The 14,971-nt window shown below is 40.3% G+C and overlaps 2 protein-coding genes across 2 annotated transcripts; one reads left to right on the top strand and one right to left on the bottom strand.

The window, feature by feature from the left end:
* Positions 1–139: 139 nt before the first annotated feature.
* gucy2g (guanylate cyclase 2g) lies at positions 140–10,192 on the top strand. The gene is made up of 22 exons (XM_079334031.1): positions 140–375; positions 549–897; positions 997–1,121; positions 2,135–2,317; positions 2,395–2,539; positions 2,753–2,888; positions 2,973–3,076; positions 3,245–3,411; positions 3,523–3,663; positions 3,968–4,051; positions 4,279–4,383; positions 4,729–4,800; positions 5,264–5,429; positions 5,777–5,929; positions 6,693–6,870; positions 7,230–7,370; positions 7,519–7,711; positions 8,043–8,217; positions 8,446–8,544; positions 8,928–9,019; positions 9,106–9,213; positions 9,326–10,192. Exons 1-22 carry the CDS (start codon positions 178–180, stop codon positions 9,419–9,421), a joined length of 3,210 nt encoding a protein of 1,069 aa, XP_079190157.1. The 5' UTR covers positions 140–177; the 3' UTR covers positions 9,422–10,192.
* Positions 10,193–10,285: 93 nt separating this feature from the next.
* Positions 10,286–14,531, bottom strand: tectb (tectorin beta). Its single transcript, XM_079334030.1, has 11 exons — positions 14,028–14,531; positions 13,686–13,761; positions 13,288–13,478; positions 12,990–13,141; positions 12,809–12,881; positions 12,518–12,621; positions 12,008–12,091; positions 11,622–11,784; positions 10,872–10,950; positions 10,651–10,683; positions 10,286–10,550 (listed from the first exon to the last, which is right to left on the bottom strand). The coding sequence occupies exons 2-11, from the start codon at positions 13,750–13,752 to the stop codon at positions 10,474–10,476; spliced, it is 1,023 nt and encodes a 340-aa protein (XP_079190156.1). The 5' UTR covers positions 13,753–13,761; positions 14,028–14,531; the 3' UTR covers positions 10,286–10,473.
* Positions 14,532–14,971: the final 440 nt, after the last annotated feature.

The following is a 14,971-nucleotide window of genomic DNA, read 5'->3' as shown; positions in this document are numbered from 1 at the left end:
GTAACATGGATCAACTAATAAGATGAGAGTGATGTCAGCATGGGGCCCATACTGATGATCCTCTTCACACTTGTGTTCACGGCTGCCACTGTCAACAACAGCATCAACGGGTCTCAAAACCAGAAGCTGGTCATCGGTTTCCAGGCTCCCTGGAATGTGTCCTTTCCCTTCAGCGCCATGCGGCTCGGCTCGGCCATACAGATCGCAGTGGAGAAGGTGAACACCAATCCCTCCTTCCTTGGAAACTACAGTCTGGATTTCGTGTACACAGACACAGACTGTAATCCCAAAGCTTCCCTGGGAGGGTTCATCCGCCAGGTGTGGAAAGAAAACGTTTCCGCACTAATTGGTCCAGCGTGTCCTGAGGAAGCAGAGGTATGATTTGTGATGTGTATTAATAACAAAATGTACACTTGCTATTTGCTTTGAGTTCCACATGTGTCTTCAGCTGCTATGATGTTGTTTGAATTTATTAATTCAATTCAATTTCCTTTGGAATTTTTTTTCTCTTTTGGGAGAAAATGAACGAACTGGAACTTGCTTTCCAGGTCACTGGTCTCATTGCATCGACATGGAACATCCCCATGTTCAGCTTTGTGGGACAATCCTCCAAGATGGACAACACTGAGATCTACGATTCCTACATCAAAGTTGTGCCTCCCCTGAAAAGAAGCGCGGAGGTCCTCATGAAGACTTTGGAGTTCTTCGGCTGGAGTCACGTCGCAATGATCGGAGGTGGTTTGGAATCAAACACTTGGGACAAAGTGGACGCTTTGTGGAAAACGATTGAGACTCCACTTAGAGAAAGATTCAATTTGGTTGCTTCTGTAAAGTTTGATACCAGCAATCATGAGCTTGTTTATCTAAATGTTAAGTACATCTCAAAAGTCACCAGAGGTAAGGAAGAATGAGCCCTTTTTAGCTCCTTAGTACCATGTTTTTAAATGATGTCGCTGCTGTTTCTATACTTGTTAACTGTTTTATGTTGCGCTTCAGTCATTGTGGTGCTAACAAACAGGGAGGACTCTATGGCTCTGTTTCTGGAAGCTGAGCAACAGGGTCTGATGAACGGAGACTACGTTTTCTTTTTGGTGCAACATTTTGAGGTCAGTGGCCCTGTGGTGAGTAAAACAAGTTTAAAACACATTAACAGTCACAGACGTGGTGGAAACGTGGCGTTGCTCTTTACATTTGGGGAGAACCAATATTGTGTGGGTTGCGCTCAGGCAGCTGGCACAGAGCAGAAGGGTAACGCACACAAGCGTAAAGCGAAAACACACTATGACTTAAACAATACTCAGGAAGATTGCTACTTTTCAGATGTACAGTTTGTTTGAGCTGGTCCACTAGTCATTTAAAAGCCCTGATATGGCTAATGCTGCTGTTATAAACGCGCCGGATTGGCCCAAGCTGTTAGACATTTCCTTTCAAACTGTCTGTGCAGGTCTTTAAACTACAGCTCAGGAAAGCGTGACACTATTCGATATAATCTGCTTCAGATGTTGTTGCCCCAGTATGTGATTTTTTATCATTTTGGCATTCTGCAAGCAAAACTGTAGCTGTGTCAAACAAACATCCCATTTATAGAGAAATCCATTTGACATTCTTGCAATTAAGCCACTTGGCCCCCACCGTTGGCCATGCCAAACAACGAGCGGTAAAAACAACAGTACAATCCCACGTTGAATAGGCAAGGGGTAAAAAGAGGGATCGTTGAAAAGCCCATTGATGCGAGACAGAAACTGACAAAAGCAGGCTCCTCAGTTGTTGAATTTGTCAGCTGGAATGACAACTGTTGCTGGCAGATTTCAGGAAGCTAGGAATGCTAACGTTAGCTCTCTGAGCCGGTTGAAGACATCATTTCCAGCCAACTCGTTTTTTTCTCTTCACATTTTTAAGGATGTTGAATTTGTCCTCTGAAGTTTGATATTTTAGAAAGGTCTTGTCCCAGCACGCTCATGAGGAAAACTATGACAAACAAGTCTATAATCAGCTTGACTACATATGATGATCATTTTACATCGAAATTCAAATAATCAAACCAAAATGCATTTCAAGTCTTTAATCAAATTGTTCAAGTTATTCTCCTTCAATACTTCTTTACTGAGTCTTTTTTTATGTCTTTCCTGAGCAGGATAACTTGTGGAAATATTCCCTGAACAACCGGATCAACCAGGCTGCTATGAGAGCGTTTGACATGGTCTTCATTATTGGACAGAAATCCTACGAAGGCTACGAGTATTACGACTTCTTCGAGCGAGTTTATGAAAAACTAAAAGGGCACCCATTTCGAAGCAATCTGACTTCTCATAAAGAGGTGAACATCTAAATCCCCCCCAGCAGAAATGTATCATTGTGGTTTTTAAAAACTCAACGGTTTCTCTTTATTTTCAGGTTAGCCCTTACTCGGCCTACGTGCACGATGCAGTGCTTCTTTATGCGATGGGACTAAAGGAAGTCCTCAAAGATGGCAACGACCCTTATGATGGACGGCATCTGCTACAGAGATTAAAAAATAAAAACGACATTCGATTTTATGGTTGGTTTAAATAAATATATCATTGTGAAATGTAAGATTGATTAGAAATTAATGGGTGAGAATTATCTTGGATGTTTTGGTTTGTATTGTATGAAGTGAACTGACTCTTTAATAGTCCACAACTCAATTCAATTATGGATTGATTAAAACAAACATTATACCAAGCACACATATCTGTTAACAGCTAGATGCAGTTTTGTTTCATCATTGCAGGTGCCTCTGGACTAGTCCACTTTGACGAGGAGGGGGAGAGGAATTTGGACTATTCCATTTACGACCTTCAGCATTTAGGAGATTCCACTAAGTTTGTGCCAATTCTCCATTTTGACAGTCACACTAAAACTGTCCGGTGAGAAACACTTTTACACAGTCAGAAAATCTGGCTTGAACTTAATATGCTTTTTATAGGTAACACAAACAAATGTCATTTCAGGCCGACGTCCATGTTTAGTTCGATGGTCTGGCCGAAGGGAAGACCTCCGTCTGATTATCCAGAATGTGGTTTCAACAATGAACTCTGTGAATGGGTCATTAATGGTATAAATAAACACTTGTAACCCTATACAACAGCTTTTAACACCAACTATCTGTTTTTACATTTTCAGCAGACCTTTTGCACTCATAAATCATTTTTTTTGTATCTTTTTAACCCCCAGCTAAATCAGGCTTACCTGTCTCATAACTTTTGGTCTTATCTGGTTACAGATATTGCTCTGCTGGCTCTGCTTGTAACCTTCCCTGTCATTGGCGTGCTGGCAGTTTTATGCATTGGCGTCCTAATTCTGCAGAAGTTACGACTGCAGACGAGGCTCGATGACTCCTGCTGGTGGTTGATCAACTATAGCGACATCACAATCATCAGAGAGCACTCAGTATGAGCACCAAAAACATCTCTTGTCCTGTTTGTAAAAGATAAAAGTGCATCTGTATATGAGCCTGGTATGTGTTCAAACTCTTGATCAGTTTGTATTTTCCTCCTTCAGGGAAGTCATTGTTTATCTGTCGTCACCACAGCAAGTCAAAGTGTAAGCAGCGGCTCCCAGTCCACTTTCTCCAACAGCAGCTTTGGCCTGAGGGATAACACTGGCAAAGAACATGTCTTCACCACCATCGGACTTTACCAGGTACACGTATTGAGTTTACACTTTGAGACCTCGGCTAAACAGCAACTACTCATAAAAGAAATTCATAGTTAAAGACGTTTTGTCAACTTTGTTGTCAGCAACGCCCAAGTGGAATTGAACTAGAAGCAATCTCAGATTTGCAAAATGGCTCAATTGTGCCCCTTAAAATCTTCTTGCAGAAAGCCAAGCAGTTTATTTCAGCAAGCTGTTTTAAGCATCAACTGTTTTGACCAACAAGCCAATTATAAAAATCGTAGAAATCACAGGAAGTCCGGTCATGTCTCATCACATCATTTTCTTATAGGGAAATCAAGTTGCCATCAAGTACATCAAGAACCCCGTTACCATTAATGTTCACAAACCTTCAATCATCAAAGATTTTAATTTGGTAAAGTTTCTCTTGCTTTTTCTTGTCCAAATCAACTTTTAGACTCCTTGTTTGTGTAGTTCCTCAATGTGTTTGTAATGAATCTAAAGACTTACACATGCAACCCATTTTTTATTTCAGACATCGAGGTGAAACATTTAAATAGTTTAAAGTATGCTATCTTAAAGTCTAAATGTTGGCAAAGTCAGTAAGATTGTGTACCTAACTGTCTTAAACTTTTAAGACAGATGAAAGAGATGAAACATGAGAACTTGGTGCAGTTCTTCGGTGCGTGCGTCGAACTGCCCAATGTCTGTTTAGTCACCCAGTACTGCAGGAAAGGCAGCCTGAAGGTCAGTTACACGAGCACACTTTATAATCTTCATCATCATAGTAGAACTGACAATTTAACACTTGTTTAGTTCATCTTTATTTACCCAAAAGAAGTGTTTGAAAGACTTATAATTTGGGCTAGCTCTTTTTAAACATACCTTACGAATACAATACATTTTGTAGTTTTTATTGTGGTTTTGTTCACCTAACAGAAATATATGGTCATTTAAAGAGAATACTTGCCTTGGCTGTGTATAACATAATTGAATTGTTTAAATTTTCAATATGTACTGTATGTTTCATGTACTACGAGATAATGACGTTTAAATGGTGTGTACTCTTTAATGTTCAATTTTTCGGTTCAGGATGTCATGAAGGCTTCGGATGTTGATCTGGATGGGATGTTTAAGCTCTCCTTTGCTTATGACATCGTCAATGTGAGTCAATTCATTCTACAAATGTTCAATGTAGGGCCAAAGCCAAGACTTTAGAACAAATTAGGCTTTTAGAAAGTTAACATTATTTTAAAGTTTAAAATTATAATTTTTTTCCATACTTAATTGATCAATCTTTATTTTTATAGCCACAATTAAAATGATCAAGACACATAAAAAAAGGAGCAGGTATGGACCTTACTCCTTGTTTTATTATTTTCAAAGACCCAATATTAATCCACAGTGAGATCAGCTCTGAGCAACAATTCTGATATCAACAAGTTGATATTTCAAACCCTCTTCATCAAAAAACATTCATCCTGAAGTGATTACGATTGGCCTAGAAAAGGGCCAACCACGCGTTGTTTAAATGTGAATACTGTATTGCCCTGGAATTTAAAAATATTGCAATAAAAACACTGATTGTTTTTTGTTGTTGTTTTTTACCCACATCTTTTCATTTTAGGGAATGGAGTTCATTCACAAGAGTAACCTGAAATGTCATGGGAACCTGAAGCTCAGTAATTGCCTTGTGGACAGTCGACTCCAGATAAAACTCTCTGGCTTTGGACTGTGGGAGTTCACATATGGAACCAGAGCCATCATGTCACTGGAAAACCCCAAATATGAAGGTCAGTGGGAGTTTAAAAGTGACATCTTAAACATGTTAGCAACTATTTTAAATGCCATAGGGTGGTCATGAATGGGTTATGAAAAAAATGACACATGATCAGCAGCCATCTTGGTTGTTTATCAAAACGCCTCAATGGTGCTTCTCTGTACAGTCAACAACAAATATGTGTCCTGTTTTGTATTAAAGTTTTAGACTGGCCCAACGACCATCTGGTCAGTTGGAAATCTAAGTGAATGAGACCTGACCCATCTGCCAGTTCAGATTTGTGAGCTACAGGATACAAGTATACGATTTTAGTGGATTTCAACCAAACCAATCCTTGGTTTCTATTTGTTTGTGTCGCAGAGATGTACTGGACAGCCCCTGAACTTCTGAGAAAAGCTGGTGTCCCCAACAATGGAACACCTAAAGGTGATATCTACAGCTTTGCCATTATCATGTGGGAGCTCATGTACAACAAGATTTTCCCTTATGAAGACAGAGACCTGGAGCCAAAGGGTGAGCATCATCAAAACAAGGACATTCAATTAATATGCCTCGGATTAATGTCTTTTTTTTTTAGACACAATGAAGCAAATTAAAGAATAGAAACCTGTCACAAGTTTTTAAAATTCAGTTCAGTTTCTCAGTTACATATTTTAAACCACACCAAAGCAACACTCCCTCAATAGTGAATTAAATTAAAGATATCAAGTTACATGACCTGTGTTCAGTAAATTATGGATTTTGCATTGGTGTTTGCATCTTCATTTCTGCCACACTGGACCCCAGTGAAAGAACTGCCACAGAGAATCTCAGTCCCAATCAGAGATTACAACAGGTTTCTCAACTTCAAGAGCAAATTCTGCAGTGTTACCATCTGATAAGAGCCCATCAGTCAACATGGCCGAAAGCATTTCCAATCAGAATCTTTAAATTCCATCACTACAGTGATTGTTTCTTCTTGCTTTATGATTTTACCGTGGGACAGATCCTTCTAGTCTGCTGTGGAACGATCTTCCTGGCCGTCTGAGATCCCCAAAGACAGTGGACTTCTTCAAAAAAGACTTAAAAAATTTTAAAAGAGGAGAAAGAAAAAAAACCCAAAACAAACCCTGTCCCTACAATCACTGCTTTTAGATCTTGTTTTATGCTCAGGTTTTCAACTCTGTCTGATTTTCATTGTCTGAATTGTGTGTTTTTATGGTACTGTAGCACTTTCAGATTTTCTTTTAAAATGGAAGGCGTGTTATAAATAAGATGTATTGTTATTATGATCCAGAAATCATCATGAAGTTGCGGACTCCTTACCAAGAGGAACCTCTACGACCACTGTTGTCTGAGCAGCAATGTGACGAGAACATCAACTCAATGCTGAGAGCCTGCTGGAATGAAAACCCCGACCATCGACCTCCGTTTATGTCTATAAGGAGACAGCTGAGGGGTATCAGCCCTGAAAGGTCAGGCCTCTGACGATCTCATTTACTAACAACACTAGGCTCTTTCTTGTTCTTTTTATCTCATTTAGGTTTACAGAAACATTATTTTATTAAAAAAAATTGAATTACATGAATATGCAAATAGGAATTGTTTGTTGTCATGAAGAAGAGAATATTTATTGAACACCTTCGCCTGGGCTGCAAAATCCTCCAAGCCAAAATACATTTTTTAATTGTTCCATGGCAAAAGCATTAAGTTGTTCCCTAATTAAACACAAATCTCTATCAGCGTTTTTGACCCATCCAACAAGCTAACAACTAAACCTGACTGAAAACCTAACTTCCTCGATGGTAAGCTATCATGATTTTCTGTACTGTAGTCATGCAAATATACTGGATAATATGGTGGATAAGTTGGAGAAATATGCAAATCACTTGGAGGAGGTGGTCGAGGAGAGGACCAATCAGCTGACTGCAGAGAAGGCCCGCGCAGACAAGCTTCTATCCAGCATGTTGCCAAGGTACCAAATGAAACGGCATCAAATTTATCCATATTCAATTTTCTCAATTGGCAATTTATTCAAATCTAATGACCCTGACACAATCAGTTAAATGGGCTTCCATGACCTCATCCGTCCCCTTCAATCAGATATGTTGCTTTCTTTATAGTTACATCGCAGATCTGCTGATGGCAGGGAAATCAGTGGAGCCGCAAAGCTACGAGATGGTGACCATCTTTTTCTCCGACATTGTGGGCTTCACCTCCATGTGCTCCGTCAGCTCGGCCATGGAGGTTGTCACGTTCCTCAATGACCTTTACAGCCTATTTGACGACATCATCAAGATGTACGACGTCTACAAAGTGAGTTGCACACGAAACTAGGCAATCTTTTCGTCTTCTTCTTCTTTTTCCCAAAAGTAAGATAAGAAGATGTTTACCGCTCTTATATCTTTGCTATAAATATCAGGCTAGCAGCTGGTGTTGCACAAAAACTGAAAGATTATAGTCAGTCTTTAAAATCTGTAAAGGAATATTATAGGGTAGGATACAACACTACAAGTCTTTGTGCTATAGCTGAACTATGCACATACATTTTTGTATAATTGAACTACCGTTTTTTTGTATGAAATTGCTTCCCATTCTATGTTAACAATTTTCATAGCAGCTTGTCATTCTGTCATCTTTTTACAAGGTGGAAACAATTGGTGATGCCTATATGGTTGCCAGTGGTCTGCCCATCAGCAATGGCAACCAGCACGCTTTGGAGATATCCACGATGGCGCTGCATTTTCTGAGGGCCATCAAAGTCTTTAGAATTCACCACATGCCTTCAGAGGTTCTTGCAATCCGCGTTGGGATCCACTCAGGTAGGACAGAAGGACCGCTGACCGAACTCAGTGTTGTCAGGATTAAACTGTGTTTTGTGTGGTTGCTGACTTTTTCATTGGGAAGGGACAGAGAATGAGTTCAGATTGGTAACAATTAGCATTCTGACTTAATGGGTTTCTAAAAAGATGTTACACCTAGTGCCTGAAATTATTGACTTCTGAGAAGTTTGGTACTTTACAGTAAGCATCTGTTTTGGATTTCTGTAGGTCCAGTGGTTGCTGGAGTGGTGGGCACCACTATGCCTCGCTACTGTCTCTTCGGTGACACTGTGAACACAGCCTCTCGAATGGAAAGTAACAGCTTACGTGAGTGACGCCTCAAGCGTAGTGCAAGCTCAAAAGAACAAATGTATTTGAGAGGGATGTCATTTTTCCTTATAGGACGTCTAACAGCTACTGTGTAGCCAACTGGCGCCATGTCTGTGGTTATAGTCTAGCTTTAATGCTATACACGTCACGATTATGTAGATGGTAAATATTTCAAACACCTGCATGCTAGCATGCCGACTTAACCGTTCAGCTCAAAGCATTGCTGTGCATGCATCAGATTAATCAAGCTGCCAACTCGCCTCTTAATTATTAATTAATTAATATTAATCAAATGTATGATTACATTTCTGATTTGGGACAAAACTAATAAAACGTGAAACCTGTAATGTCTGGTACACCTCTCTATATATTTTACACAGCCCTGAAGATACACATCTCTCAGAGCACGGCTGACATTCTGGTGCAGGCGGGATCATTTGAACTGGAGGAAAGAGGGGAGATCGAAATGAAGGTGATACAAGTTTGCATGAAGTGCAAAAAGTATGAACAATGCATGGATGGACGTGTGTTTGACGAGTGTGTTTTTGTCTATTACAGGGTAAAGGGAGTCATAAGACCTACTGGCTGTGTAACAAACAAGGATTCAATCCTCTTCTCCCCGTTCCCAACTCTCCAGCAGCCGACAGCCTCAAACAACAAACTGAGGTAGTAAAAACAGAACAGAGAGGCTAGTTTACTATCTCTTAGCACTGTTAGTATATCAAGCATTTTATGTGACGCTGCCTAATCTGATCTGTTTGTGATTTCCCTGCTCCAGAAACTCGGATTGGCCAGAGCTACAGAGAAAAAGGCCAAGAAAACCCTCCCCAAAGGTCACATGACAGATAGTATGATGACTACAGTGAACATCTAAAGGAAGAGAGGATAATCTGGTGAGACATATATTTAATAAAAAAGAGTTGCACAGGTGTCACATCATGCAAATGGACTTTCTCTCCTGCATCTGTGAACAGAGACTGAAGAAAAGGTTGGAACGAGCTCGGAGTCTCAAACAGTGACATGAACTGACATTAAAACATGAGATGTTTGTTTGTTTGCTAACTGAGGTGAATGATTATCAACGTATGATTACAGACTGATGCAATAACACAGCTTATTTTTTCTCATGTTCATATAAGATATTAATGTCCTTCAAACTTTTCAGCAGTTTTTACAGGACAAATGAGCATGTTTACAGCCTGGTATAAAAAAACCCAAAATACATCTATTTAGTTGTAGTCATCACTGGAACTGTTTGAAAACGATAAGTGTTATCCAGTTAGGCGCTTTCCTGACATGATTGACAGCTGGGCGCGATGTAACAGTTCATCAAGAGGCTTTAAAACCCGCCTCCGCTCCAGCTCTCAGCCTGTCGTTATGAATGAAAGTTAGATTGAGACGGATTTCCAGCATGGCGGCTTCTGCCAATGAAAAACAATGATCCTCATTAGAAGTACACAATATATGACAGCATTTTTCTTATTTCACTTATTTTTTAATGTAGCTGCATTAGATAAACGGATAGTTCCAACATGGCTGAAGGAGTGCAGGCAGAACAGTCTCTTTATTTAACACACATAACATCTAACTGTGTCTCACCAGAACTGTATGCAATCAATAATAACAAATAAGATTTGATTGAAGTGTGTTGTTTTCATGTGAACAGTCTGTTTTTCACGTCTTTATTGAATACATTATTTATTTATATTAATAAAATGTTCCTGGTATCAAGAAGTGAAAAAAACTTTCCTTTTCCAGAAGATTTTTTATTGGGAACAAAACTGAAAGCAAATAAACAGAAAATCCAAAGCATCAATAGGTGTGTTAATGAACAGATTAAATGTGTCAGAAAATGAGATAATCATGTCAGTGTGAGGGAGGAGTCCACGCTTCCTGAGTCCTGGCTAACTCTCCCTCTGTAGGTTTTTATTGATTCTCTGATGCACTGACTAAATCACAGCAGGTGTTTATCAGGACCAGCAGCAGGAGGAAGAGCGAAGTGCCTGTGATGATGGAAAAAAGAAAAACATTATAGTTTACTCAATAAATGAGTGCCAGCATCAAAAATCAACAACAATCAAATCACACCTCCTGGCTGATTACCTTTTATCGCTCCACTGTTGGAGAATGTGTTACCTGTCAATCAATAAGATAAAAAACAGTCAGGATTCAAAACATTAACTTTTGCAGGAGAGCGTTACCAGCTTCTGTGACCAAACAGCGGTTTGTTTTGGTTTCATGCTTGTACGTAAGGGCGACATCTACTGGATCAAAAAGTCTCATAGTCTTCCTTTAAACTCCCAAAAATAAATGGTGTACTGTACCTTTAAGGGGAAACTCAGCAGTAAGGATCCCTCCACTTGGTTCTGCCTCAGATGACGGGCTTCTCACAGAGCACGGGCTCTACGAGGAAAATATAAAAGTTAAAGCGTAGGCACAATCTATATCCACAGCGACATTTTCTTTATACATAACTTTAGGAATAACTGCTTGCTACACTTTTGCACGAGTAGTCATGCGTTTTACAAACTCACCAGAGCTGATGTAAGCAAGCCTCCAACGCAAACTACATACTGCAAAGTGTCGCAGATTCAAAGGCAAGAAAACTTTGTGATGCTAAAGATAAAACTGAAACTCTGCGTTGAGAGAATAAGTGGTCCAAGGTGAAAACTAACACTGATAACTACTCAGCGCTACTGGAGAGAGCTAAACATATACAGGAGTTGAAGGATGGAGAGTGGTGACAGATTTGTTTTTGTAGGAGGCTTTTTTCAGTGCCCATAAATCATTGTCTTTAAAACTGTTTCTCTTTACTTACTTAGACAACATAAGGACTCTGCTTTTGTGCACTTACTCTCACAACCAGAAGAGGGCGACATACGTATGTACAGTACAGAAGGTTTAAATATGAGTAAAAAGCAGTAAACTATGATAATCGCCGTTGTGGTAAATGATAGTACAGAACCATAGCAGAGGTACCGAGGAACCCTCCACCATATTTAATTGTAATAATTGGATTTTAATCTGAGAAATAGATGAATATAATGCAATGAGAGAACATTGTTTGTACTCACAGGCAGACAGTTGAGTCTCTCTCCATCACACACCGTGACCTCACAGTGAAGCCAGACCGTAGAAACCTTCTCCAGCCGTTGGAAGCGGAAAGAGTTGAACTTGAACATGGAGCGGCTGTCTTTGGCGTTCTCAAATATAGTTACAGTGGTGTCAGAGGGGCAGCTGTTCGAAAAATAAAACCTGTTTCATCAGCAAGTACGCAGGTGGAACAATACCAACACACCGACAGGCGAACGAGCAACGAGTTTTTCCGACCGTGGTGTAAAGTCCAAACTCTCAAAACCCAAAGCCTGAGGAGGAGCTCTCTGACTTTGAACAACATTAAACTTAAGTTCAGTTGAAACGTCTGTAAGGGAGCTCAAGCCTGAAAGTTTTCACACTGTACCTGTTAATGATGAGACTCCATCTCTTCTTGTCTGTAGAGTAAGGAGTGGGAGTAGCCCAGCAGTTGTTTATTACAACTTTAAATCTGAGAAACACAAATAATCACAATGAAAAGATGAAAATTCAAAGGAGACAAGATAGCTTTTTAATTAACTATACACATATAACCATTATTTCTTTATTCTCTCGTCTTTAGATTTTTAAAGGAAGAGTCAGCAGAAATGTTCGTTGCTGCTTGTAATCACAGCATTCAAACTGGGCCTCTCCTCCTGGCCACACTCACAGCAGGACGTAGTGTGTACGTTCACTGCTTCACCGACACTGCAAGCTAACGCGAGCTAGCACACGCTAACAACCAGAGTTCGGCACCTGCCAGTGCAACAGAAAGCAGGACATCTCCACGCCCGTGAATGAAAGCCAACTAAAGATTCACCAATGTTTAGGTAGTGGATTGTTTAGGACCAAAACTTTTTCAATAACTGTGAGCTTGCCAGGAAAAGTCTTTACATACCTGTTACTTAGTCCTTTAGCCTCGATGCCCATGAAGACTTCAGAGCCGATCTCAGAGGTGTCGATCACGTAGGGAGCGTCCTTGGCATACAGGAACTTTGAATTCTACAAAATATGTACAAATGTTTGCATTTCTTTATCTGAGCAGGGATGACACTATTAAACAATAATTTAATTATTTCACTTATTCTGCACAGAACGTTTTGATTCTAAAATAAAAAGGCACGATTACATTAAAATGTGTTGCAACAGGCATCCACTGGTGAAACTGGGTGTTTGAGTGTCTTCTTACCGTGAACACACTCATAGACAACTGAGATCTAAAAGTGCCTAAACTCCCGTTGTTGACATAAACTGTAGCCACTCTGGAAAAAGCAGAGGGTTTAGTAAAAACGCTGCAAGTCTTTGGGTCAGAATGCACAGATTTTCCACTCTGTGACTGTGGACGCCTCGTGTCCCGGATGGATGCTTACCTTTGGCTGAAGACGGCGTTGTTCACCAGATAAGCTGCTCGGTAAATGCAGCTGAAGGTGTAATTCACCGGCTGGTTTCTGACCGTGAGCGAAGTATCATTGGACACTATGGAGTTATAGAAGATGTATTTGGGATCTTTGCCGGGCAAGTACTGTTGAGAAAAACAACGATTAAGCAGTGTAATAATAAATGAGAGGCACAGAATGGGGACTTCATTCATTGAGGTTGTTTTTAAGTCGGGATGTAGATAGATGAAAAAAACTACCTCTGGCATTTACTTCCTCCTTGTTTCCTCACCTCAGACTGAGTGCCGCAGTACGAGTGGTTTTTAGGAGTCAGGTCGGAGATGGTGAAGCGGAAGAAGCCCGGGCTGCGTACCCCGGAGTAACAGACTCCACCCAGAGACAGCTGATCAATCTCCCAGCCGTACGGACACTCGGGGACATTTGCGATGATGGCGTTGGGGAAACACGACACCATAACGTAGTCTGAAATGAAAAAAACAGAAAGTAAAATGTTTTTCCTTCTCTCCGAATAACAGGTCCAAGAAAAAAAGATGTTTTACTGAATGTTTTACAGGCTGTTAAGGTCCGTGGAAGAAACGTGATCATCGTTCATATTCATTCTGTTTTTTGCTATGTGAAACATTTTTGTGAAAGCTGTGTGATGAAAACATAGAACAGTGTTGACGTTACCTGCTTTTTGGGGCGAGCATGTCCATGCAACAGGCAGAAACAATAATATAGCACCAAGTGAAGTCATACTGAGAGGCTGCAGAGACAAATGTAAGAATTCAACCAAAACAGAAAACGCCTTTGCACATTCATTTCATAAGACAGGTGCGTAGGAGAGCAATGTGTCCATTCGAACTTTAAGGTAAACTCCTGCACATTGTCCAACATTACTAGACTGACCCGACGAAGGTCTCGTGTTGAAACGTGTTTGTCTACATGTCATACAGTGTTCAAGAGTTTAACATAAAGAATTCAACCTTCAAAGAAGAAAACATTCAAGGACAAAATGTCATGATGACTCACCTGTAAGGGAACAAACACCTTCCAATGGTCTGATGTCAAATGATCTTCATGGCTCTTCGACAGGTTACGAGCCCCTTGGTTCTACGACGGACGTCTTGACAACTTGCTGAGGTATTTTATACTGTCATAGGTGTAGCTTGTCGACTCCCCCCACCTTGATTCTCCTTACCCAAGTTTTCCCCCCTGGCAGGTTTGGTTTAAAAGCTCTATTGTGGAGCTGCTAACAAAAGCTCTCTGTGCTTCTTGGACATTGACTTTTAAATGATCCAGCATCTCACGGGATTAAAACACTCAAGGGTGCTTCAGTCACCTTTTCTAGCAATGCACATTCAGGAAAATTTGTCAGATTTATTCAGCGGACAGCGAACCATTTAGGGCTAATAGAAGGGTGCTTTCTGGCTTCATGTGTTAGCATCAACCACATAGCAGAAGTTGATTTAAGATGTGGGGAAAAATCTCTTATTTACTTTTTGAAGAAAGTCTTAAATATGTATCTCTAGTCATGCAGACTGTTGGAATAGCTTAGTGTTAAGACAGGTCACCCTGCCCGAAGAATCCTGCGACCTTACAGGAAGGATAATTAAGCAAACTGCAGTTCCTCCAGCAGCCACATGGGGTTCAAAAACGAGTCAAACTCTGTATACCGACATGTTTAAGTTCCCATCTTTAGAGCAGAAATACTAAACTACACTATACTTGGTCACTAGAGCTGATTTCTAGAGTTATGACATCAGTAACAGGGGGCCATCCTCCAGAAATAGTCACTTCCAGCTTCTAAAATAAGTTGGCAAACGCCACAACGGAAAGCTTGAGGGTTTTAAAAAAGATTTTCAGAAACTACTGGATGACAGCAGATCAGATTGGACAGGTCTACTACATTTAAAAGGCCAATGCTCCCAAGTTAATGAATGTGAATACCATTATGTGTAAGGCTTGTGTAATAA

This window comes from Symphodus melops, assembly GCF_947650265.1.
Source record: "Symphodus melops genome assembly, chromosome: 21".
Taxonomy (NCBI): domain Eukaryota; kingdom Metazoa; phylum Chordata; class Actinopteri; order Labriformes; family Labridae; genus Symphodus; species Symphodus melops.
Note: the sequence above shows the minus strand (reverse complement) of the source record. Positions and strands in the feature narration are given on the sequence as shown.